General features: G+C 46.4%; 1 protein-coding gene across 3 annotated transcripts; it reads right to left on the minus strand.

Annotated features, from left to right (window-relative positions):
- Positions 1 to 263: 263 nt before the first annotated feature.
- Positions 264 to 23,597, minus strand: LOC130274488 (uncharacterized protein DDB_G0271670-like). 3 transcript variants are annotated; one of them, XM_056522889.1, is made up of 4 exons: positions 19,951 to 19,973; positions 19,772 to 19,876; positions 2,755 to 2,868; positions 264 to 1,855 (listed from the first exon to the last, which is right to left on the minus strand). In XM_056522889.1, exons 1-4 carry the CDS (start codon positions 19,958 to 19,960, stop codon positions 873 to 875), a joined length of 1,212 nt encoding a protein of 403 aa, XP_056378864.1. In that variant the 5' UTR covers positions 19,961 to 19,973; the 3' UTR covers positions 264 to 872. The 3 variants fall into 3 exon arrangements, with proteins under 3 accessions (XP_056378864.1, XP_056378863.1, XP_056378865.1); XM_056522888.1 differs by lacking the exon at positions 19,951 to 19,973 and adding an exon at positions 14,627 to 14,746 and having other exon boundaries at positions 19,772 to 19,859; XM_056522890.1 differs by lacking the exons at positions 19,772 to 19,876; positions 19,951 to 19,973 and adding an exon at positions 23,562 to 23,597.
- Positions 23,598 to 24,556: the final 959 nt, after the last annotated feature.

Consider the following 24,556-nt stretch of genomic DNA (forward strand, 5'->3'; position numbering starts at 1 on the left):
AGCAAATCAACCAATTGTAAACACCTATATCCAGCATCGCCCCCCGCTTAAACCCCCAAAATAACATCCCTCGGGAGGGAGTTGGACCTACCCCTTTTGTGTAAAATGTTGGGAATCTCTTGGTTTACATGGCCAAATGTTGTACAACTAAAATATTTGTAATTATTTTTTACATGTTTTTGTCCCAAATTACTTTATGTTGAAATATTATGTCAAAATAATAGTCTCTCCAAAAAAAGGCAACACCAAGTCATAGAGTTAAATATATTTATTGCGTGCAACAGACGAGCAGCTTTAAGACAATGAAACAAATACTACAATATTTATATATATATTTCTATTTACTGTATCCGTAAATATCAGTATAGTGCAATAATGCGTCATATATATCATATTACATGGCAACAAGTACAGTAGGCATTGACTAGCATGTCCAGAGATGGTACCGGGACGGCATCCTACAGGCTCCGAACAAGCAAGAGCTCCACACGGCCCACCAAGTAGAATTCTAAAATCCTTCATACAATCTAGGGACAGACGCCAGTCAATATGTTCACTAAGTTGAAACAAAGGATTGAGTGAAAATATAAGGAGTTTCATGGAAGATTAATGGTGTAGAATGGCAAAAGTTACATTGGCACCTTGGGTGACTTCACCTTCATTGGGCTCATTGCACTACGGTGATGTCATCGACTACATAAATAGATACTTCAAGGTTATGTAAAGCTGTGGTCTTCAATCTGTGGCTCTATGTTTGTCAGCTACAGGTTGGAGACCACTGACGTATAGGGAGAAATCATTGGTGGTTGAGTAGTGCGGTTTTATAATCCTGGCCTAAGAGCTTCAGTCTACACCTCGGAAGACATTCCAGATTATCTGATTGTCTTGATTGTGGGATCTTTAATATGTGGTGAGCTATGAGAATGGGTGGATGATCCACCGGTAGCGGTGGAGGACGAGCCTGAGGTGGAACTGCTATTATTATTGCTAGTGGAAGAGCTGGAGCCAGATACTAGACCACTGGAGGAGCCGGTTGAGTTGCTGGTATTGCCAGTAATGACACTGAGGAGAATAGAGTTACCAGTTGAGTTATTGGTGAAGCCTGTGGTGCCAGTCATGGTATTGGGAGAACTGAAGTTACTGCTTGAGTTAATGTTGCCACTGGTGATACCAGTCACGGTATTGGGAGAACTGGAGTTACTGGTTGAGTTATTGTTGCTACTGGTGGTACCAGTCACATTATTGGGGAAACTGGCATTACTGGTTGAGTTATTGTTGGTACTGGTGATACCAGTCACAGTACTGGGGGAACTGGCACCACTGGTTGAGTTATTGGTGGTACCGGTGATACCAGTCACAGTATTGGGAGAACTGGCACTATTGGTTGAGTTATTGGATGTGCTGGTGATACCAGTCACAGTATTGGGAGAACTGGCACTATTGGTTGAGTTATTGGATGTGCTGGTGATACCAGTCACAGTATTGGGAGAACTGGCACTATTGGTTGAGGTATTGGATGTGCTGGTGATACCAGTCACAGTATTGGGAGAACTGGCACTACTGGTTGAGTTATTAGTGGAGGAACTGGTAGTACCAGCTGTGGAGTTACCGGTGGAGTTACCAGAGGAACTACTAATGGTAGAGCCAGAAACACCAGACATGTTGGTGCTGCTGGAGCTGGTGGAGTTACTGGAAGAAGTGGTAGCACCACTGTGCCCGCCTGCCTGTGATCGGATGCCAAGGCTGTTGCACAGGTCAGAAGAGCAGCAGGATACGAAACCGCTGCCGGATTGAGCCGCAGGGTCGGGGTCTTGACAGTTGGTTGCACAGTCTCTGGAGATCTTTGATTTTCCATCTGAAAAACAAATCATGATATAGCATATTAGGGAAGATCAGAAACAATTTTGTAATTTTTTTTTTTTTTTTTTAATGGCGGCTAAATGAGTCCTAGAAAGTGGAAGTTTTGTTTTGTTGTTTTACATTAATACTGTATATTTTTACTTCTGCCTCCTAGGAATGGACTGAATGATCGATCACGTAGCCAAGAACCTGGGAACCACCTGAGATGTACCAGAAGCCGTCATTGCTAATCCTAGGTTCACACTGCTGTTTGCATCCGACTCGTTAGGGGCAGATCGGCTCTTTTTCCCCCCGAGCCGAACAGACCCTGAAATGGGTCGGGTGCAAAGGGTAAATGCCGGGACCCAAAGGACACCATTCACTTGCATGGAGTCTGTTGGTGATCCAGCAATTTTACAGGAATTCAGTGGAGAAAAAAATGGTGCTTGCCCAATTTTTTCTCCACTAAGCTCTTGTTGTTGTGATCGGATTGCCGAAGGAATTCCAAATTGCGGAGTCCAACAGCAATGTGAACGAGCCCTTATCTAATCTAAGACTAATCCCCAACCCGATCTACCAACAATTCGGGAGTCCAGGCCCAGTGTTTTTTGGTTGTCACTCTTTCACTTTCAGAATATTTTAGCAAAGTGAACTCTCATTGGGCAGAATATCTGCCCAAGTTCCCCCTTGTACGGGGGACTCTGTCTTTGATCTTGAGTCTCATAAGGTAAAGTACCGAGGTTCTATATCTACCATTATGACAGACCTCCAAGTCATCCCCCGAGGTCAAGGTCCTAACGAAAGACATGACGTATCTACATGGCGGCCTGCGCCAAACTCATGATTGAACCCAACAGTGATACATACAGAGAAAAAAATGACCATTACATTTCGGAAATCTCCGGCATCACTCACCTGCATTGGTTATAGTGGTCTTGCAGGCGCTATTCCCCTGTGGACACTCCTTTACCTCGTTGCATTTTCCGAGTTCACTCGCCTCCGTGCAGTGATAACATTTCATGGACAGAGCTGGAAAAAGAGAGAAGAGGGAGTTATACGTGAGGATAAGGTATCTGCTACAGTCAACTGCTATTGTACTCCTTCTGGTAAATAAAAAAAAATATTTCTAATGTACTTTGATTTAAAAAAATTTCGTTTTCTATGTTTTATTTGTGTTTAAAAAAAGCTGCCACTAGGTGTCTCCCTACTAGGTGTCCAGAGCACATTTCCCCCCATCTCTTGTACAGACTTTGGACTCCTGCTGGCCTGGCAAGACAAGATCAGCCATCTAGATCAGTGGTCTCAAACTGTGGCCCTCCAGATGTTGCAAAACTTCAACTCCCGGCATGCTCGGACAGCCAAAAGCCTGTCTGCCTTCTCCAGAGGATCCACAATGTCCCTGAAAGGGAAATCAAGGCTTTCCTCTCATCACATCCCTTAATGCAGTGGTCTTCAAACTGCCGTTCTCCAGCTTTTGCAAAACTTCAACTCCCGGCATGCTCGGACAGCCAAAAGCCTGTCTGCCTTCTCCAGAGGATCCACACTGTCCCTGAAAGGGAAATCAAGGCTTTCCTCTCATCACATCACTTAATGCAATGGTCTTCAAACTGCAGTCCTCCAGCTTTTGCAAAACTTCAACTCCCAGCATGCCCGGACAGCCGTTGGCTGTCCGGGCAAGCTGGGAGTTGAAGTTTTGCAACATCTGGAGGGCCACAGTTTGAAGACCACTGCACTAAGGGATGAGATGATAGGAAAGCCTTGATTTACCTTTGAGGGACAGTGTGGATCCTCTGGAGATGGTTCCTTCTGATGGAATGGTATTTGGCCATTTTTTGAGCACCTCTGAAGACCAAAGTCCCTATGGCACATGGAGATTTACCGAATTGTCCATGAAATTAATTATGATAAGATATGATATTAATTAATTATCCTTCATTGTATCATGGAATGATGGGAAGGAAGATGCTAATCGTGTAGTCACCATATAGTGGTCCAAATATTACTGACTAATTATGCCCATGGCATCCCCTATGGTACACACATTGGTGCCACCATGGTAAACAGTTATTCCTATGATAGTAAGCCATGGTTGGCAGCATTCCATTGGTTTCATGGGGTTAATGTTGCCTGGCGGCAGTGGTCACATTGCCAACGATATAAAGCCTCCATATTGCTCCCATTGTTATATCCACTGAGGTTGGGACTGCCTACCCTGATGACATACTGAGATACTGAGATACCCGCTGGAGGGCGAAGGTGTGAAGGGCGAAGCCAACATCATCCAGATCACTGAGCCAGAAGATGGGTGAATCATGTTACATCAACTCAATTACATCTCATACTGATCTCGGCTGACATCACACGTTATACTCCAACAACATCCAGAGCTGCACCTAGAATCTGGCTGAACACTCCGAACTGCAGCTTCTCACGCCTCCCTGATGCCCCCTGCTGGTTCAGTATCTGTAATGAATGTGACACCTTGTGGTTCTTTGTGGGAGATGGGGATGTGCCGTGTAGTACAATGAACACGGGTGTGAGGTGCAGATCAGCGGAGAGGTCAGGGCTGGAGGAGGAGAATAGTGAGTGCAGCTCTGGAGGTGACTGGAGAATAAGACATGTAACAGTAGAATAGTGAGTGCAGCTCTGGAGGTGACTGGAGAATTAGACATGTAACAGTAGAATAGTTGTCACGATGCCGGCTGGCAGGTAGTGGACCCTCTGTGCCAGAGAGGGATTGGCGTGGACCGTGCTAGTGGACCGGTTCTAAGCCACTACTGGTTTTCACCAGAGCCCGCCGCAAAGCGGGATGGTCTTGCTGCGGCGGTAGTGACCAGGTCGTATCCACTAGCAACGGCTCACCTCTCTGGCTGCTGAAGATAGGCGCGGTACAAGGGAGTAGGCAGAAGCAAGGTCGGACGTAGCAGAAGGTCGGGGCAGGCAGCAAGGATCGTAGTCAGGGGCAACGGCAGAAGGTCTGGAAACACTGGCAAGGGACACACAAGGAACGCTTTCACTGGCACTAAGGCAACAAGATCCGGCAAGGGAGTGCAAGGGAAGTGAGGTAATAAAGGGAAGTGCACAGGTGATAACCCTAATTGGAACCACTGCGCCAATCAGCGGCGCAGTGGCCCTTTAAATCGCAGAGACCCGGCGCGCGCGCGCCCTAGGGAGCGGGGCCGCGCGCGCCGGGACAGAACAGACGGGGAGCGAGTCAGGTAGGGGAGCCGGGGTGCGCATCGCGAGCGGGCGCTACCCGCATCGCGAATCGCATCCCGGCTGACAGCAGGATCGCAGCGCCCCGGGTCAGAGGACGTGACCGGAGCGCTGCAGCGGAGGGGGAGAAGCGAGCGCTCCGGGGAGGAGCGGGAACCCGGAGCGCTCGGCGTAACAGTACCCCCCCCCTTGGGTCTCCCCCTCTTCTTGGAGCCTGAGAACCTGAGGAGCAGACTTTTGTCAAGGATGTTGTCCTCAGGTTCCCAGGATCTCTCTTCAGGACCACAACCCTCCCAGTCTACTAAAAAAAAATTTTTTCCTCTGACCTTTTTGGCAGCCAAAATCTCCTTGACCGAGAAGACGTCCGAGGAGCCGGAAACAGGAGTGGGAGGAACAGATTTGGGAGAAAAACGGTTGAGGATGAGTGGTTTGAGAAGAGAGACGTGAAAGGCATTAGGGATACGAAGAGAAGGAGGAAGAAGAAGTTTATAAGAGACAGGATTAATTTGAGACAAAATTTTGAAAGGACCAAGATAGCGTGGTCCCAACTTGTAGCTAGGGACACGGAAGCGGACATATTTAGCGGAGAGCCATACCTTGTCTCCAGGGGAAAAAACGGGGGGAGCTCTTCTTTTCTTATCCGCGAATCTCTTCATGCGTGAAGAAGCCTGTAAGAGAGAATTTTGGGTCTCTCTCCATATAATGGAAAGGTCACGAGAAATTTCATCCACAGCGGGCAGACCAGAGGGCAAGGGGGTAGGGAGGGGGGGAAGAGGGTGACGGCCGTACACCACGAAAAATGGGGATTTGGAGGAAGATTCAGAGACCCTGAAGTTATACGAGAATTCGGCCCATGGAAGGAGATCTGCCCAGTCATCCTGGCGGGAGGAAACAAAATGTCGCAAATAATCACCCAGGATCTGGTTAATTCTTTCTACTTGTCCATTGGACTGGGGATGATATGCAGAGGAAAAATTTAATTTAATCTTGAGTTGTTTACAGAGAGCTCTCCAGAATTTAGACACGAATTGGACCCCTCTATCCGAGACAATCTGCGTAGGCAACCCGTGAAGACGAAAAATGTGTACAAAAAATTGTTTAGCCAACTGAGGCGCAGAAGGAAGACCAGGAAGAGGGATGAAATGTGCCATTTTGGAGAATCGATCAACGACCACCCAAATAACGGTGTTGCCACGGGAAGGGGGTAAATCAGTAATAAAATCCATACCAATCAGAGACCAAGGCTGTTCGGGGACAGGCAGAGGATGAAGAAAACCAGCGGGCTTCTGGCGAGGAGTCTTATCCCGGGCACAGATAGTGCAGGCTCGCACAAAGTCCCCAACATCCGTCTCCAGAGTCGGCCACCAATAGAAGCGGGAGATGAGTTGCACAGATTTCTTGATGCCCGCATGACCTGCGAGATGGGAGGAGTGACCCCATTTGAGGATTCCGAGGCGTTGGCGTGGAGAAACAAAGGTCTTTCCTGGAGGAGTCTGCCTGATGGAGGCAGGAGAAGTGGAGATCAGGCAGTCAGGTGGAATGATGTGTTGCGGAGGGAGATCAACTTCTGAGGCATCCGAGGAACGAGAGAGAGCATCGGCCCTAATGTTCTTATCGGCAGGACGAAAGTGAATCTCAAAATTAAATCGGGCAAAGAACAGAGACCACCGGGCCTGGCGAGGATTCAGCCGTTGGGCCGACTGGAGGTAGGAGAGGTTCTTGTGGTCGGTGTAGATAATAACAGGAAATCTTGATCCCTCCAGCAGATGCCTCCATTCCTCAAGTGCTAATTTAATGGCTAGAAGCTCTCGATCCCCGATGGAGTAGTTCCTCTCCGCTGGAGAGAAGGTCCTAGAGAAAAAACCACAAGTGACAGCATGCCCGGAAGAATTTTTTTGTAGAAGAACAGCTCCAGCTCCTACTGAGGAGGCATCAACCTCCAATAGGAAGGGTTTGGAAGGGTCAGGTCTGGAGAGCACGGGAGCCGAAGAAAAGGCAGACTTGAGTCGCTTAAAGGAGTCCTCTGCTTGAGGAGGCCAAGACTTGGGATCAGCATTTTTCTTGGTTAAAGCCACGATAGGAGCCACAATGGTAGAAAAATGTGGAATAAATTGCCTGTAATAATTGGCGAACCCCAAAAAGCGTTGGATAGCACGGAGTCCGGAGGGGCGTGGCCAATTTAAGACGGCAGAGAGTTTGTCTGGATCCATCTGTAGTCCCTGGCCAGAGACCAAATATCCTAGAAAAGGAAGAGATTGGCATTCAAACAGACATTTCTCAATCTTGGCATAGAGTTGGTTGTCACGAAGTCTCTGAAGAACCATACGGACATGCTGGCGGTGTTCTTCTAGATTGGCAGAAAAAATTAGGATATCGTCCAGATATACCACAACACAGGAGTATAACAGATCACGAAAAATTTCATTGACAAAGTCTTGGAAGACGGCAGGGGCATTGCACAGTCCAAAGGGCATGACCAGATACTCAAAGTGTCCATCTCTGGTGTTAAATGCCGTTTTCCACTCGTCCCCCTCTCTGATGCGGATGAGGTTATAGGCGCCTCTTAAGTCCAATTTAGTGAAGATGTGGGCACCTTGGAGGCGATCAAAGAGTTCAGAGATGAGGGGTAAGGGGTAGCGGTTCATAACCGTGATTTTATTAAGACCGCGGTAGTCAATGCAAGGACGTAGGGAGCCATCTTTTTTGGACACAAAGAAAAATCCGGCTCCGGCAGGAGAGGAGGATTTACGGATAAAGCCCTTTTTTAGATTCTCCTGGACGTATTCGGACATGGCAAGAGTCTCTGGGGCAGAGAGAGGATAAATTCTGCCCCGGGGTGGAGTAGTACCCGGGAGGAGGTCGATAGGGCAATCATAAGGCCTGTGAGGAGGTAGAGTCTCAGCTTGTTTTTTGCAGAAAACATCCGCGAAGTCCATATAGGCCTTAGGGAGACCGGTTACTGGAGGAACCACAGAGTTACGGCAAGGGTTACTGGGAACCGGTTTTAGACAGTTCTTGGAACAAGAGGACCCCCAACTCTTGATCTCCCCAGTGGACCAATCCAGGGTTGGGGAATGAAGTTGAAGCCAGGGAAGTCCAAGGAGAATCTCCGAGGTGCAATTGGGGAGGACCAAAAGTTCAATCCTCTCATGATGAGATCCGATACTCATAAGAAGGGGCTCCGTGCGGAAACGTATGGCACAGTCCAATCTTTCATTATTTACACAATTGATGTAGAGGGGTCTGGCGAGACTGGTCACTGGGATGTTGAACCTGTTGACGAGAGAGGCCAAAATAAAATTTCCTGCAGATCCAGAGTCCAAGAAGGCCACTGTAGAGAAGGAGAAGGCAGAGGCAGACATCCGCACAGGCACAGTAAGACGTGGAGAAGCAGAGTAGACATCAAGGACTGTCTCACCTTTGTGCGGAGTCAGCGTACGTCTTTCCAGGCGGGGAGGACGGATAGGACAATCCCTCAGGAAGTGTTCGGTACTGGCACAGTACAGGCAGAGGTTCTCCATACGGCGTCGTGTCCTCTCTTGAGGTGTCAGGCGAGACCGGTCGACCTGCATAGCCTCCACGGCGGGAGACACAGGAACAGATTGCAGGGTACCAGAGGAGAGAGGAGCCGAGGAGACGAAACGCCTCGTGCGAACAGAGTCCATATCTTGACGGAGTTCCTGACGCCTTTCAGAAAAACGCATGTCAATGCGAGTGGCTAGGTGAATAAGTTCATGTAGGTTAGCAGGAATTTCTCGTGCGGCCAGAACATCTTTAATGTTGCTGGATAGGCCTTTTTTGAAGGTCGCGCAGAGGGCCTCATTATTCCAGGACAATTCTGAAGCAAGTGTACGGAATAGTACGGCATACTCGCCAACGGAAGAATTACCCTGGACCAGGTTCAACAGGGCAGTCTCAGCAGAAGAGGCTCGGGCAGGTTCCTCAAAGACACTTCGGATTTCCGAGAAGAAGGAGTGTACAGAGGCAGTGACGGGGTCATTGCGGTCCCAGAGCGGTGTGGCCCATGACAGGGCTTTTCCGGACAGAAGACTGACTACGAAAGCCACCTTAGACCTTTCAGTGGGAAACAGGTCCGACATCATCTCCAGATGCAGGGAACATTGGGAAAGGAAGCCACGGCAAAACTTAGAGTCCCCATCAAATTTATCCGGCAAGGATAAGCGTATCCCAGGAGCGGCCACTCGCTGCGGAGGAGGTGCAGGAGCTGGCGGAGGAGATGACTGCTGAAGCTGTGGTAGCAACTGTTGAAGCATAACGGTCAGTTGAGACAGCTGTTGGCCTTGTTGCGCAATCTGTTGTGACTGCTGGGCGACCACCGTGGTGAGGTCAGCGACAACTGGCAGAGGAACTTCAGCGGGATCCATGGCCGGATCTACTGTCACGATGCCGGCTGGCAGGTAGTGGACCCTCTGTGCCAGAGAGGGATTGGCGTGGACCGTGCTAGTGGACCGGTTCTAAGCCACTACTGGTTTTCACCAGAGCCCGCCGCAAAGCGGGATGGTCTTGCTGCGGCGGTAGTGACCAGGTCGTATCCACTAGCAACGGCTCACCTCTCTGGCTGCTGAAGATAGGCGCGGTACAAGGGAGTAGGCAGAAGCAAGGTCGGACGTAGCAGAAGGTCGGGGCAGGCAGCAAGGATCGTAGTCAGGGGCAACGGCAGAAGGTCTGGAAACACTGGCAAGGGACACACAAGGAACGCTTTCACTGGCACTAAGGCAACAAGATCCGGCAAGGGAGTGCAAGGGAAGTGAGGTAATAAAGGGAAGTGCACAGGTGATAACCCTAATTGGAACCACTGCGCCAATCAGCGGCGCAGTGGCCCTTTAAATCGCAGAGACCCGGCGCGCGCGCGCCCTAGGGAGCGGGGCCGCGCGCGCCGGGACAGAACAGACGGGGAGCGAGTCAGGTAGGGGAGCCGGGGTGCGCATCGCGAGCGGGCGCTACCCGCATCGCGAATCGCATCCCGGCTGACAGCAGGATCGCAGCGCCCCGGGTCAGAGGACGTGACCGGAGCGCTGCAGCGGAGGGGGAGAAGCGAGCGCTCCGGGGAGGAGCGGGAACCCGGAGCGCTCGGCGTAACAATAGTGAGTGCAGCTCTGGAGGTGACTGGAGAATTAGACATGTAACAGTAGAATAGTGAGTGCAGCTCTGGAGGTGACTGGAGAATAAGACATGTAACAGTAGAATAGTGAGTGCAGCTCTGGAGGTGACTAGTGTATAAGACATGTTATAACAGTAAAATAGTGAGTGCAGCTCTGGAGGTGACTGGAGAATTAGACATGTAACAGTAGAATAGTGAGTGCAGCTCTGGAGGTGACTAGTGTATAAGACATGTTATAACAGTAAAATAGTGAGTGCAGCTCTGGAGGTGACTGGAGAATTAGACATGTAACAGTAGAATAGTGGGTGCAGCTCTGGAGGTGACTGGAGGATATGATATGATGTAATAGCAGAATAGTGAGTGCAGCTCTGGAGGTGACTGGAGGATAAAACATGATATAACAGAAGAATAGTGAGTGCAGCTCTGGAGGTGACTGGAGTATAAGACATGATATAACAGAAGAATAGTGAGTGCAGCTCTGGAGGTGACTGGAGCATAAGACATGATATAACAGAAGAATAGTGAGTGCTGCTCTGGAGGTGACTGGAGCATAAGAGATGATATAACAGAAGAATAGTGACTGCAGCTCTGGAGGTGACTGGAGCATAAGACATGATATAACAGAAGAATAGTGAGTGCAGCTCTGGAGGTGACTGGAGCATAAGACAATGTAACAGCAGAATAGTGAGTGCAGCTCTGAAAGTGCGGGGGCTCTGATCTGTCTCTGTTCTAGATGTGAGTGCTAATCTGCAATTACTCTAAGCTGCAATACCAGACAAAACCTATAAACAGGGGTGGCGCTGTATTTCTAAAAATAAAACCTTGTTGTAATTATAATGCAGCTCAGCAGCACATTAGGCTTCATATAGAGCCGCGTCTTTGCGTCTTAGTCATGTGGTACAGATTTGTCTTCTTCGTGCACGCTCTCCCCCCCCCCCCCCCGCACTGCAGACGCTGCCCGTATCGCTTCTGATTTCCATATTTAATAACATCAGACCATCAGAAGTTTTCATAATCAAAGTCGACACCTCCTTAACCCCTCCTTAGCCAGAGGGGATCTCCTGACACAAATACTAAGAGTGTTACACGCTGTAACGAAAATTGCGCAACCTCGCAAACAATAATTCCTCCCACCTCTGAGGTTGTGCAATGTGTCCTGTACTTTCCTACAGATCTTAGGACAACGGGCGTTATTCATTATTCTAGCGTTACGCCTTATGCATATGTTTTTCCCAACTAGGGTGCCTCCAGCTGTTGCAAAACTACAACTCCCAGCATGCCCGGACAGCCGAAGGCTGTCCGGGCATGCTGGGAGTTGTAGTTTTGCAACAGCTGGAAGCACCTTGGTTAGGAAACACTGACCAAAGGTATATGGGAACTTTAGTATCAGTAATGGGCACCATTATTGCTCCAACACGGGCGGCTCCTGTATGACAAAGCTTCATAACAAAGCCAGGAGTGTATATGTAATTTAGCATTATTTGGCCAATGTGGCGTTCAGGATCCTGGAAAATCTGGGTAGATCTTTGACAACTGAACTGGAGAGGGTTTATGACTTTGGGGTCCCCATCTAGGTATCCCTTTCCTATTCATATAAATGGCCACACGTAATACCACTTTTCTCCTGTAGTGGCCACTACAGAGCAAATGAGAAGCCCAATTCCCCAATGCCCAAAATTGTGTAAAAAAAAATAAAAATACAAAATTTGTGTTATTTTTACTACAATTTTACAAAAACAGCAGAATGGCGAGTGCAGCTCTGGGGGGGGGACTGGAGGATTTGCAACAGCTGGAAGCACTTTGGTTGTGAAACACTGATTTAAGGTGTATGGGCATTGTAGGGGAAGTAATGGGCGAAGCTTCTCAACTATGCCAGGGTTTAGCCCCAGGTAATTTTGCATTATTTGGCCAATGTGCCTTTCAGGATCCTAAAAATTCTGGGTAGATCTTTAACAACTTAACAGGAGATGGTTTCTGACTTCCCCCATTTAGTTCCCCGTCTAGTCGCTAAATAGGGTAGCCCGTTCCTAATTATATGAATGGCCACATGTAGTATCATTTCTCTCCTGTAGTGGCCACTGCAGAGCAAATGAGGAGCCAATGCCCAAAATACTGTAGCTGCAAAAGTTGTGTTATTTTAAAAATAAAAAATGAAAAAAACAATAATAATTTTTTACAACAATCTAGAAAAATCTGCCAAAATGCAGTAAAAAAAAAGTCAGCATGTGAAAAAAAAGCCTAAAGACTTTAACTCTTCATATAATGATAATAATAATAATAAGGATGATAATAATAGTAGTAATAATAATAATAGTAGTAATAATAATATTAATAGTAATAAGGATAATAATAATAAAAGTAATTAGGATAATAATTCTAATAATAATATTAATAGTAATAAGGATAATAATAATTAGGACAATAATAAGGTTAATAATAATTATAATAAGGATTCTTTATATAATGATAATAATAATAAGGATGATAATAATAGTAATAATAATAGTAGTAATAATAATATTAATAGTAATAAGGATAATAATGATAATAGTAATTAGGATAATAATAACAATAATAATAATAATGCATCAAAACTGCACATAATATGAACTGGCCTCAACCCACTTACGAATCTAAGTGTATGTTCACACCACAGAATCTCCATGCGCAATTTCGAACAGGAATTCTGCTAGGAGATTCTGCCGCACGGGAAGAGCATTGGTGTGAATGGGTCTTCTGCTGACCGGGTGCAGTGATAAGACACCAGCAGCCTCATTAGATGACCAGGTGCAGTGATAAGACACCAGCAGCCTCATTAGATGACCAGGTGCAGTGATAAGACACCAGCAGCCTCATTAGATGACCAGGTGCAGTGATAAGACACCAGCAGCCTCATTAGATGACCAGGTGCAGTGATAAGACACCAGCAGCCTTATTAGATGACCAGGTGCAGTGATAAGACACCAGCAGCCTCATTAGATGACCAGGTGCAGTGATAAGACACCAGCAGCCTCATTAGATGACCAGGTGCAGTGATAAGACACCAGCAGCCTCATTAGATGACCAGGTGCAGTGATAAGACACCAGCAGCCTCATCAGATGACCAGGTGCATTGATAAGACACCAGCAGCCTTATTAGATGACCAGGTGCAGTGATAAGACACCAGCAGCCTTATTAGATGACCAGGTGCAGTGATAAGACACCAGCAACCTCATCAGATGACCAGGCACAGTGATAAGACACCAGCATCCTTATTAGATGACCAGGTGCAGTGATAAGACACCAGCAGCCTCATTAGATGACCAGGTGCAGTGATAAGACCCCAGCAGCCTTATTAGATGACCAGGTGCAATGATAAGACACCAGCAGCATCATTAGATGACCAGGTGCAGTGATAAGACACCAGCAGCCTCATTAGATGACCAGGCGCAGTGATAAGACACCAGCAACCTCATCAGATGACCAGGTGCAGTGATAAGACACCAGCAGCCTCATTAGATGACCAGGTGCAGTGATAAGACACCAGCAGCCTCATTAGATGTCCAGGCGCAGTGATAAGACACCAGCAACCTCATCAGATGACCAGGCACAGTGATAAGACACCAGCATCCTTATTAGATGACCAGGTGCAGTGATAAGACACCAGCAGCCTCAATAGATGACCAGGCGCAGTGATAAGACACCAGCAGCCTCATTAGATGACCAGGTGCAGTGATAAGACACCAGCAGCCTTATTAGATGACCAGGTGCAGTGATAAGACACCAGCAGCCTTATTAGATGACCAGGTGCAGTGATAAGACTCCACCCACTCTATCTGCAAAGCCAGAAGTATCATGGGAAATGTAGGCAGCATTAGCAAATCATTTCAGTGGGCAAATAGGAATCAATAAGGCTGAAACCCCCCATGCCTGCCGCATCAGCTAAAACAGGTAGGCACAAGGTGTGCACAGGAAGCGCTATTGCCTCCATTTGAGAGAGATATAAATATATACTCTAATCAAATGTTTCCCAACCAGGGTGCATCCAGGCATGCTGGGAGTTGTAGTTTTGCAACAGCTGGAAGCACCTTGTAGTTTTTAAACAGGCACACTGGTTTGGAAATACTGCTCTAAACACATTCAAAGCTGCATTTCCTGTTACCATTAATTGCGATGAAATGTGATTTGCGCTGTCAGAGCTGTAAAACACGTCTACTTTCTTTCACAAAACAGCGCCAAACCGTTTCACAGGCTGGGTGTGGTACTGCAGCTCAGCCCTGATTCACACGAATGGAGCCGAGTCGCAGTACCAGACGCAACCTACCAGCAGTCGTTGGCGCTGTTTGGTGGCAGCCATGTTTTTGTAATCCTGGACAATGCCTCTGCAGCGCCAAGACGGAGCAGAATTACGATTTCAGCTCCGGAGTACAAGTCAGATGCAGATGGTCGATGCGGCGTCAATCTCTTACCCAAGTCCACGCAGAGGGCGGCAGCCACCAGACAGATCACTAATCCCTTCATCTTGATGCTTCCGTAAGGAGTGAATACAAGGGATACAGCGAGGTTCCCGTATATATAGTCCTTCTCTTCTACGCATTAACATATATGTATGAAAAAAAGAGATTTTTATCGGGACGTTAAGTAATGTGCGGAGGTTTCACGGTATAATTAGCGATATCTAAGGCGTGCCGTGTAATTATCTGATTTATAGGCATGTGATAGCATCATAATGAAGAGAGTAAAACCATTGTCTGACGGAGATGCGTCCTTATCGTAGCGCCTCCTGCAGGACGCACATTCCTGGGACCAGGGCTCCGGACATGTGGCCCTTAGTCACGGCGGGGAAAAATGCGGCTCGTAACTTTTTATCTGATACTACGTTTCCATCTCGTAATTCTTTTCGCTCTAATAATAGTTTTCTGCTTCCACCCATTTTTTATTTTTTTTTATTTTTTTATTTTATTTTTTTAAACGTATTAAAGATAATTGAGGTCACGTGAACTCGGATCCCGAATCCTGGAATGTGGGTCAGAGATCAAATCGGGAGATGCTGAATCTGGCCCAGGGGTTGACCAACCACAAAAAAAAAAAACTTAGGCCAATAAGCGACTGATCGTGGAGGGTCCGACCACTGGACCCCCATGATCCCTAGAGCGGGGCCCGACTCTTTCACTTGAATGGCGGTGAAGGCGCGCGCCCCACACTGTGTCTATGGGAGAACCATAGACTCTGCTCCCGCACTCCCATAGAGAGCGAATTGTCTTCCGCACCATTCAACTGGAGAGGTCAGGCCCTATTCTGGAGATCATGGGGGGTACCAGTAGTCAGAACCCCCCCACCCCCACCCCCGTAATCAGATGCTTTTTGATTTGTTTTTCTTGGCTGAATAAGAACTTTAAAGGGGTACTCCTCTGGAAAACATTTTTTTTAAAGGGTTACTCCCCAGTGTCCGGAACATTGAGTTGTGTGCGGGGCTTCCGTGTTCACGCCCGCCCACTCGTGACGTCGCGCCTCGTCATGTGACGTTACGTCCCGCCCCCACAATGCAAGTGTTCTGGATGCTGGGGAGCGGAGTAACCCTTTAAATCAACTGGTGCCAGAAAGTTAAACATATTGGTAAATTACTCCTATTTAAAAATGTTAATCCTTCCAGTACTTATCAGCTGCTGTATACTACAGAAGAAGTTCTATACTTTTCGAAACTTCCTTTCTGTCTGACCACAGTGCTCTCTGCTGACACCTCTGTCCATGTCAGGAACTGCCCAGAGCAGGAGAGGTTTACTATGGGGATTTGCTCCTACTCTGGACAGTTCCTAAAATGGACAGAGGTGTCAGCAGAGAGCACTGTGGTCAGACAGAAAGGCAGTTCAAAAAGGAAAGAACTTCCTTTGTAGTATACAACAGCTGATAAGCACTGGAAGGATTAAGATTTTTAAATAGAAGTAATTTACAAATCTGTTAAACTTTCTGTCACAAGTTGATTTAAAAAAAAAAAAAAATATATATATATATATATAAAATAAATAATAATTATAATGTTTTTCAGGGGAATATCCCTTTAATAAGATGTGTATTTGGGGGGGGGGGGGGTGCTCCCAAAATTGTCCTATTTAGTTTAGTAATATTACTTTGTCCTAAGTAATATTATTACACAAACTAAATAGGACAATTTTGGGAGCATCCTAAATAAATCTCGTGAATGACATTTACCCTACGGGATTAAACATGTTAGAAATAACAAAACCAATGTGGTTAACCAAAACTGGTAAACATGTGATCAGTGATAAAAAGAAAGTGTTCAGACTACTGAAACAAGAAGGTAGTGGGGAGGCGGTAAACAATTCTAAGGAGTAAATTCTGTAAAAAATCAAAACATATCAAAGTAGAAAAACGGCAACAGAGAGAATTACCATAGAAATAATCTGGCTGTAATGGGGAGGAGGATGAGGAAAAGGCCAATCTACTAAATGCCTTCTTCTCTACTGTATTTTCACAGTAAAATCTAATGTCAGAAAATATGAGTTGGGATAATGTGTTATACTGGGGTCTGATTATGGGGGATATATTCATAGGCGTGCGCACGGGGTGTGCCGGGTGTGCCTGGGCACACCCTAATAAAGCCCAGGGGGGGGGATCCGTGGCCACCACTGAGCAGCCTGCAGGGGCCCCTGTAACATTCTGGACATCTCTGTGTCCCGAAAGATCTTTTCAGGACACAAGGGTGTCCCTGTTACATTTCTGCGGCGGCCCCAGTGTTAACTTTAAAAACGCAGGGGCCGCAGTGAGGTAGCGCAGGCAGGGACGTCACTGACATCCCTTGCGTGCTCCCATAGCAACGGAGGAGCAGATCAGCGACGAGGAGGACGCGTGACGGCCGGCCTGGAAAGTCACCAGCACCAGCTGGCAGCACATCATCTTCACTGTTCCGACCACCGCTCTTTCTGTCCCAGGACCTACTGCTATGGTCTATAGGCCCTAGCAGTAGATTGGGGCCCCCGGACCGGAGGAGTAATGGTCGGAACACTGAAGTGGTGCAGTAAACAGGCATACAGCCTCCAGCCATACACTGTATATTCCTTAAGGCTATACTGCACCTAATGTGGGGAACTATGCTGCACCTAATGTGGGCAACTATACTGCACCTTATGTAGGGAACTATACTGCACCTAATGTTGGGGAACTAAACTGCACCTAATGCGGGGGAACTATACTGCACATAATGCGGGGGAACTATACTGCATCTAATGTGGGGAACTATACTGCACCTAATGTTGGGGAACTATACGGCACCTAATGTGGGGAACTATACTGCACCTAATGTTGGGGAACTATACTGCACCTAATGTTGGGGAACTATACTGCACCTAATGTTGGGGAACTATACTGCACCTAATGTGGGGGAACTATACTGCACCTAATGTGGGGAACTATACTGCACCTAATGTGGGGAACTATACTGCACCTAATGTTGGGGAACTATACTGCACCTAATGTTGGGGAACTATACTGCACCTAATGTGGTGGGAACTATACTGTACCTAATGTGGGGGAACTATACTGCACCTAATGCGGGGGAACTATACTGCACCTAATGTGGTGGGAACTATACTGCACCTAATGTGGGGGAACTATACTGCACCTAATGCGGGGGAACTATACTGCACCTAATGTGGGGGAACTATACTGCACCTAATGTGGGGGAACTATACTGCACCTAATGTGGGGGAACCAAAGGAACCTATGCAAAAAAATCTTAAAGTATGTACAGATATATTGTGGCCCATGTACCTAGATGGTAAAACAGTATACTAAATATATATTAAATATATGTATATAAACCCGATAGTAGGGCAAATATTTATAAACCTATGCTATGGTCTATAGGCCCTAGCAGTAGATTGGGGCCCCCGGACCGGAGGAGTAATGGTCGGAACACTGAAGTGGTGCAGTAAACAGGCATACAGCCTCCAGCCATACACTGTATATTCCTTAAGGCTACACTGCACCTAATGTGGGGAACTATGCTGCACCTAATGTGGGCAACTATACTGCACCTTATGTAGGGAACTATACTGCACCTAATGTTGGGGAACTAAACTGCACCTAATGCGGGGGAACTATACTGCACATAATGCGGGGGAACTATACTGCATCTAATGTGGGGAACTATACTGCACCTAATGTTGGGGAACTATACGGCACCTAATGTGGGGAACTATACTGCACCTAATGTTGGGGAACTATACTGCACCTAATGTGGGGGACTATACTGCACCTAATGTGGGGGAACTATACTGCACCTAATGTGGGGGAACTGTACTGCACCTAATGTGGGGAACTATACTACACCTAATGTGGGGGGAACTATACTGCACCTAATGTGGGGAACTATACTGCACCTAATGTGGGGAACTATACTGCACCTAATGTGGGGGAACTATACTGCACCTAATGTGGGGAACTATACTGCACCTAATGTGGGGAACTATACTGCACCTAATGTTGGGGAACTATACTGCACCTAATGTTGGGGAACTATACTGCACCTAATGTGGTGGGAACTATACTGTACCTAATGTGGGGGAACTATACTGCACCTAATGCGGGGGAACTATACTGCACCTAATGTGGTGGGAACTATACTGTACCTAATGTGGGGGAACTATACTGCACCTAATGCGGGGGAACTATACTGCACCTAATGCGGGGGAACTATACTGCACCTAATGTGGTGGGAACTATACTGTACCTAATGTGGGGGAACTATACTGCACCTAATGCGGGGGAACTATACTGCACCTAATGTGGGGGAACTATACTGCACATGTGGGGGAACTATACTGCACCTAATGTGGGGGAACTATACTGCACCTAATGTGGGGGACTAACTGCACCTAATGTGGGGGAACTATACTGCACCTAATGTGGGGGAACTATACTGCACCTAATGTGGGGAACTATACTGCACCTAATGTGGGGGAACTATACTGCACCTAATGCGGGGGAACTATACTGCACCTAATGTGGGGGAACTATACTGCACCTAATGTGGGGGAACTATACTGCACCTAATGTGGGGGAACTATACTGCACCTAATGTGGGGAACTATACTGCACCTAATGTGGGGGAACTATACTGCACCTAATGCGGGGGAACTATACTGCACCTAATGTGGGGGAACTATACTGCACCTAATGTGGGGGAACTATACTGCACCTAATGTGGGGGAACCAAAGGAACCTATGCAAAAAAATCTTAAAGTATGTACAGATATATTGTGGCCCATGTACCTAGATGGTAAAACAGTATACTAAATATATATTAAATATATGTATATAAACCCGATAGTAGGGCAAATATTTATAAACCGTAATAGGTAGTTATAATCCTTATAGTAGAAACACAGCTCAAGGTACAGAAATTGGCCTCACTATTTATTGCTACTAAAACAGCCATGATGGATTTTAGCTCCATAAATAATGCATAAACAACCATAGAAAAAGGAGCTATTCAAAATACAAAGTAGAATACAAAATATCTTTATTGGTATAACAGGTAATGTTTAAAAACCATTAAAATGCATAACAGGAGGAAATCGACAAGGGCGACATACCTGGGACTAAGAAGTAGTAAAGGCAATATAGTGCATATAGAGGAAATTCACAAACATGTACAATCAGTAGAGGTGCCCACAATATGTGTGTGTATATATATATATATATATATATATATATATATATATATATATATAAAGTGCTAGTGCATCTCCCCAGGTGACATAGGTAGTAGCAGGCACGTCCATAGATACAGTAACATCCCAGCAGTGATAAGCGACTCTATGTATACATATAGGAGGAGATTTATCAAAACCTGTCCAGAGAAAAGTTGCTGAGTTGCCCATAGCAACCAATCAGATCACTACTTTCATTTTTAACAAGGCCTCTGCAAAATGAAAGCAGCGATCTGATTGGTTGCTATGGGCAACTCAGCAACTTTTCTCTGGACAGGTTTTGATAAATCTCCCCCATTGTGGGCACCTCTACTGATTGTACATGTTTGTGAATTTACTCTATATGCACTATATTGCCTTTACTACTTCTTAGTCCCAGGTATGTCGCCCTTGTCGATTTCCTCCTGTTATGCATTTTAATGGTTTTTAAACATTACCTGTTATACCAATAAAGATATTTTGTATTCTACTTTGTATTTTGAATAGCTCCCTTTTTTCTTTGGTTTTCTAATGTGGGGGAACTATACTGCATCAGTACAGTTCCCCCACATTAGGTGCAGTATAATTCCCCCACATTAGGTGCAGTACAGTCCCCCACATCAGGTGCAGTATAGTTACCCCACATTTGGTGCAGTATAGTTCCCCCACATTAGGTGCAGTATAGTACCCCCACATTAGGTGCAGTATAATTCCCCCACATTAGGTGCAGTACAGTCCCCCACATCAGGTGCAGTATAGTTACCCCACATTAGGTGCAGTATAGTTCCCCCACATTAGGTGCAGTATAGTTCCCCCACATTAGGTGCAGTATAGTTCCCCCACATTAGGTGCAGTACAGTTCCCCCACATTAGGTGCAGTATAGTTCCCCCACATTAGGTGCAGTACAGTTCCCCCACATTAGGTACAGTATAGTTCCCCACATTAGGTGCAGTATAGTTCCCCCACATTAGGTGCAGTATAGTTCCCCCACATTAGGTGCAGTACAGTTCCCCCACATTAGGTTGGCACCTATACTGCAGTACATATTATATTATACACAGGGCCCTTATACTGGAGTCTGATTATGGGGATATGTTTTATACAGGGGGCTGATACTGGGGTCAGATTATGGAGGATATACTGTATTTTATTCCATACTAAGACCCCAGTATTACCCCCTTGTATATACCCCATAATCAGACTCCAATATAAGGGCCCCATAAATAATATATCCCCAATATTTAGACCCCAGTCAAAGGGTCCCTGTATATACAGCGTGATTCAGATGGTGCCTAATTCATGCCTTGGTATTTATATGGGAGAGAACATAACACCGACGAACGACCATAAGAAGACGTCCGATCTATCGAGGTTTCACCTTTACCCTACAGATGTGTACGGACATTTCCCCTGGTGACTGGGCTGATGTCTTGGTGTCGTCCAGTTGTGTCCAGCATCTCCCCGCATATGGACTCCTCTGTGTCAATGATGCTCATACAGTCCCGGATGTAGTCCCCACAGAAAGACGTTACATGGTGTTATATGTGGTGATCGTAGAGACCAGCAGAACATTGGGGAATAGTTGTATCTGTGAACATCCAAATGGAGATGAGGAGGTGACCATCCTGCTGACGTGTGGCAGATCGTCCTCTATGTCCAGGCAGGAGCGGTAAGTGACCGGATCCTCAGACCACAGTCTTTGCCCAGGAAAGGTGAATGGTTTCTCTGAGCCCCAAATTGTGGGGATTGACCTTCCCACTAAGGTTAAAAGGGGAAAAGTCACCTCATGGCTGTAACCGGCCCATCAGTGAGTTCATCCTCATCCAGACCATGCTAATTTGCATAATTAATTATATATGCGTGACATCACATGATACGCATACTGTATGCGTGGGGAAATTTAGTCCTATTCCGACCCCTATAACCTTTTTATTTCTCCTTATACGGGCCTGTATTAGTGCTCATTTTTCTGCGCCCCAATCTGTAGTTTTTAACAGAACCATTTTTGTTTTGATGGGACTTTTTGATCGATTTTTTTTTTTTTAATTAAATTCGGGAGTTACAGTTAGTTACTATACATCTCCCAGCATGCTCTTGTGGTGGCCCAGTACAGGAGTTGTACTCCCGCACCCTAGCTGTCCTGTCAGGCAGCCTCCCTGCAGTGTCCCTTGGGCCCCCTGCACCTGTTCCCCTTGTACAGTTTTCTTTATTCTATGTATTGTATATAGAAATTTTACAGCTTTAAGAACAGTTTTCATGTGGTTAAACATTTGTCATGTGATTGTAACCCAGTGAGATGTCAGTGACCATGTGACCTAAGGGTGACCTATGGGACCTCACCAGAGTCTTGCCTATATAAGCCCTGGGAGGAGTCTCTTCACTCTCTTGGTGAGGAAGGAGGGAGCCCCTCCGAAACGCGTAGTCCAACCCTGTATGTCACTTTTTATGATTACTAATAAAAAGTACTAGTACTTTTCACCCGACTCCTGTGTCATCACGCCGGTGTAGCGCTACAGTGCCACAGTCGGATCTTCACTGGAAGGAAAAGGAAACCCCTGCCGGGATTTCCACCTCCCACATCTGTACTCCTACAAACGGGGTATAGTCAGTCTCAGTCAAGTCAGTCAAAGTCAACCTGTCTCAAGTCAGCATGGCCTACATCAAATTGTCCAAGACCCCTATAAGTCCTAGCAAGCCCTGTGGTCTCTGAAGTCACTGGTCACCTCCGTTGGCCTAGCCAAGCTTAATGGACTATTCCATCTATCTGACTCAGTAAAGCTGCCCTTGTTCCGTAACTTGGCGTCGGAGTCATTATTTACCCCCGTGCCTAGCCCAGGATCCAGCGGTATACCTTCGGGTGGTGTAGAGGATAAACCATGTCCTGGCGTCACGAACACAAGGGCTTAATGCCATCTGCCCCTAGGGTAATCCCATCTGCCCTCATCACACCCTAACCACACTCTGATACAGCCTGTGGCTCAGCAGCTGCCCCAAACAAAAACTACAACTCCCAGCATGTTGGACTATATAGTAGTATATAGTATAGGTCAATGTTTCCCAAACAGGTGGGCCTCCAGCTACTGCAAAACTACAACTCCCAGCATGTTGGACTATATAGTAGTATATAGTATAGGTCAGTGTTTTCCAACCAGGGGGGCATCTAGCTGTTGCAAAACTACAACTCCTAGCATGTGTGACTATATAGTAGTATATAGTATAGGTCAGTGTTTTCCAACCAGGGGGGCATCTAGCTGTTGCAAAACTACAACTCCCAGCATGTTGGACTATATAGTAGTATATAGTATAGGTCAGTGTTTTCCAACCAGGGGGGCATCTAGCTGTTGCAAAACTACAACTCCCAGCATGTTGGACTATATAGTAGTATATAGTATAGGTCAGTGTTTTCCAACCAGGGGGGCATCCAGCTGTTGCAAAACTACAACTCCCAGCATGCCCGGACAGCCGTTGGCTGTCCGGGCATGCTGGGAGTTGTAGTTTTGCAACAGCTGGAGGCACTCTGGTTGGGAAACATTGGTATAGGTTATGGTGCAACATTCCAGGAGTTGGAGGATTGATTGGAAAAACACCGGCCATTGCTTTGCCAGTATTTTTAATATAAAAAATAATACCGGCAGGGTGGCCAAAATACTGGCTGTATCGGTAAAATAGGCACCGCCCTATGACCAACCCAACCTGCAAGTCAATGAAGCAGTCCTAGGGGGATGTCTGCAGTGCAGGAGGTATATCAAGCGAGAGGTGAGCGACTCCACCAATGACCCATCACATGATGTCTGCCATTAACCTCTTAGATGCCATGGCCGCAGCATTTAAGAGGATCCGTGATGGGAACCGGGCCTGTCAGCAATCTGACCTGCACCCCTGCAATGTGGCCGGGGGCCAACCTAATGTAAACCTACGGATGATGATAACCGAGCTCATGTACCGGATTTATAGTAAAACTCATAGATTTACGTCACTTCAGTCGTCTTTATTGTGTGTTAATTCATATTCATATTCGTTATAACTTTTTTTATTGGAAATATTTAGGTTCCCCCTTCTTTTATCTGTAGTTTTATCCCTAATCGTCATAGTCATCCGTCATTTATCAAAACCGGTGTAGAGGAAGAGTAGAGCAGTTGCCCATAGCAACCAATCAGATCGTTTGTTTCATTTTTAAAGAGATGTCTAAAATCTTTAATCTGATTGGTTGCTATGGGCAACTGCACATCTTTTCCTCTGAGCTGTGCCATGCATAGTTGCTATTGGCTGTGCTGTGATTGGTTGCTATGGGATGTGCTATTATTGGTTGCTATGGGATGTGCTGTGATTGGTTGCTATGGAATGTGCTATTCTATTATTGGTTGCTATGGGATGTGCTGTGCTTGGTTGCTATGGACTGTGCTGTGATTTGTTGCTATGGGGTGTGCTATTATTGGTTGCTATGGGCTGGGCTATGATTGGTTGCTATGAGCATTGCCAGGATTGGTTGCTAAGGACTGTGCTGTAATTGGTTCATGTGGTGGTGCCTGATTGATTAATCTTGGCTGTGCTGTGTTTGGTTGCTATGGGCTGTGCTGTGATTGGTTGCTATGGACTGTGCCATGATTAGTTGCTGTGTTGTGATTGGTTGCTATGGGCTGAGCTGTGATTGGTTGCTATGGACTGTGCCATGATTGGTTGCTGTGTTG

This window comes from Hyla sarda, chromosome 5 (genome assembly GCF_029499605.1).
Source record: "Hyla sarda isolate aHylSar1 chromosome 5, aHylSar1.hap1, whole genome shotgun sequence".
NCBI classification, from domain to species: domain Eukaryota; kingdom Metazoa; phylum Chordata; class Amphibia; order Anura; family Hylidae; genus Hyla; species Hyla sarda.

Coding starts and splice junctions, on each gene's coding strand:
- LOC130274488 (XM_056522889.1), bottom strand. Junction 2,869..19,771: donor TTACTACTTCTTAGTCCCAG/GTATGTCGCCCT, acceptor CTCTTTTTCCAG/CTCTGTCCATGAAATGTTAT. Junction 1,856..2,754: donor GACCACTATAACCAATGCAG/GTGAGTGATGCC, acceptor TTTGTTTTTCAG/ATGGAAAATCAAAGATCTCC.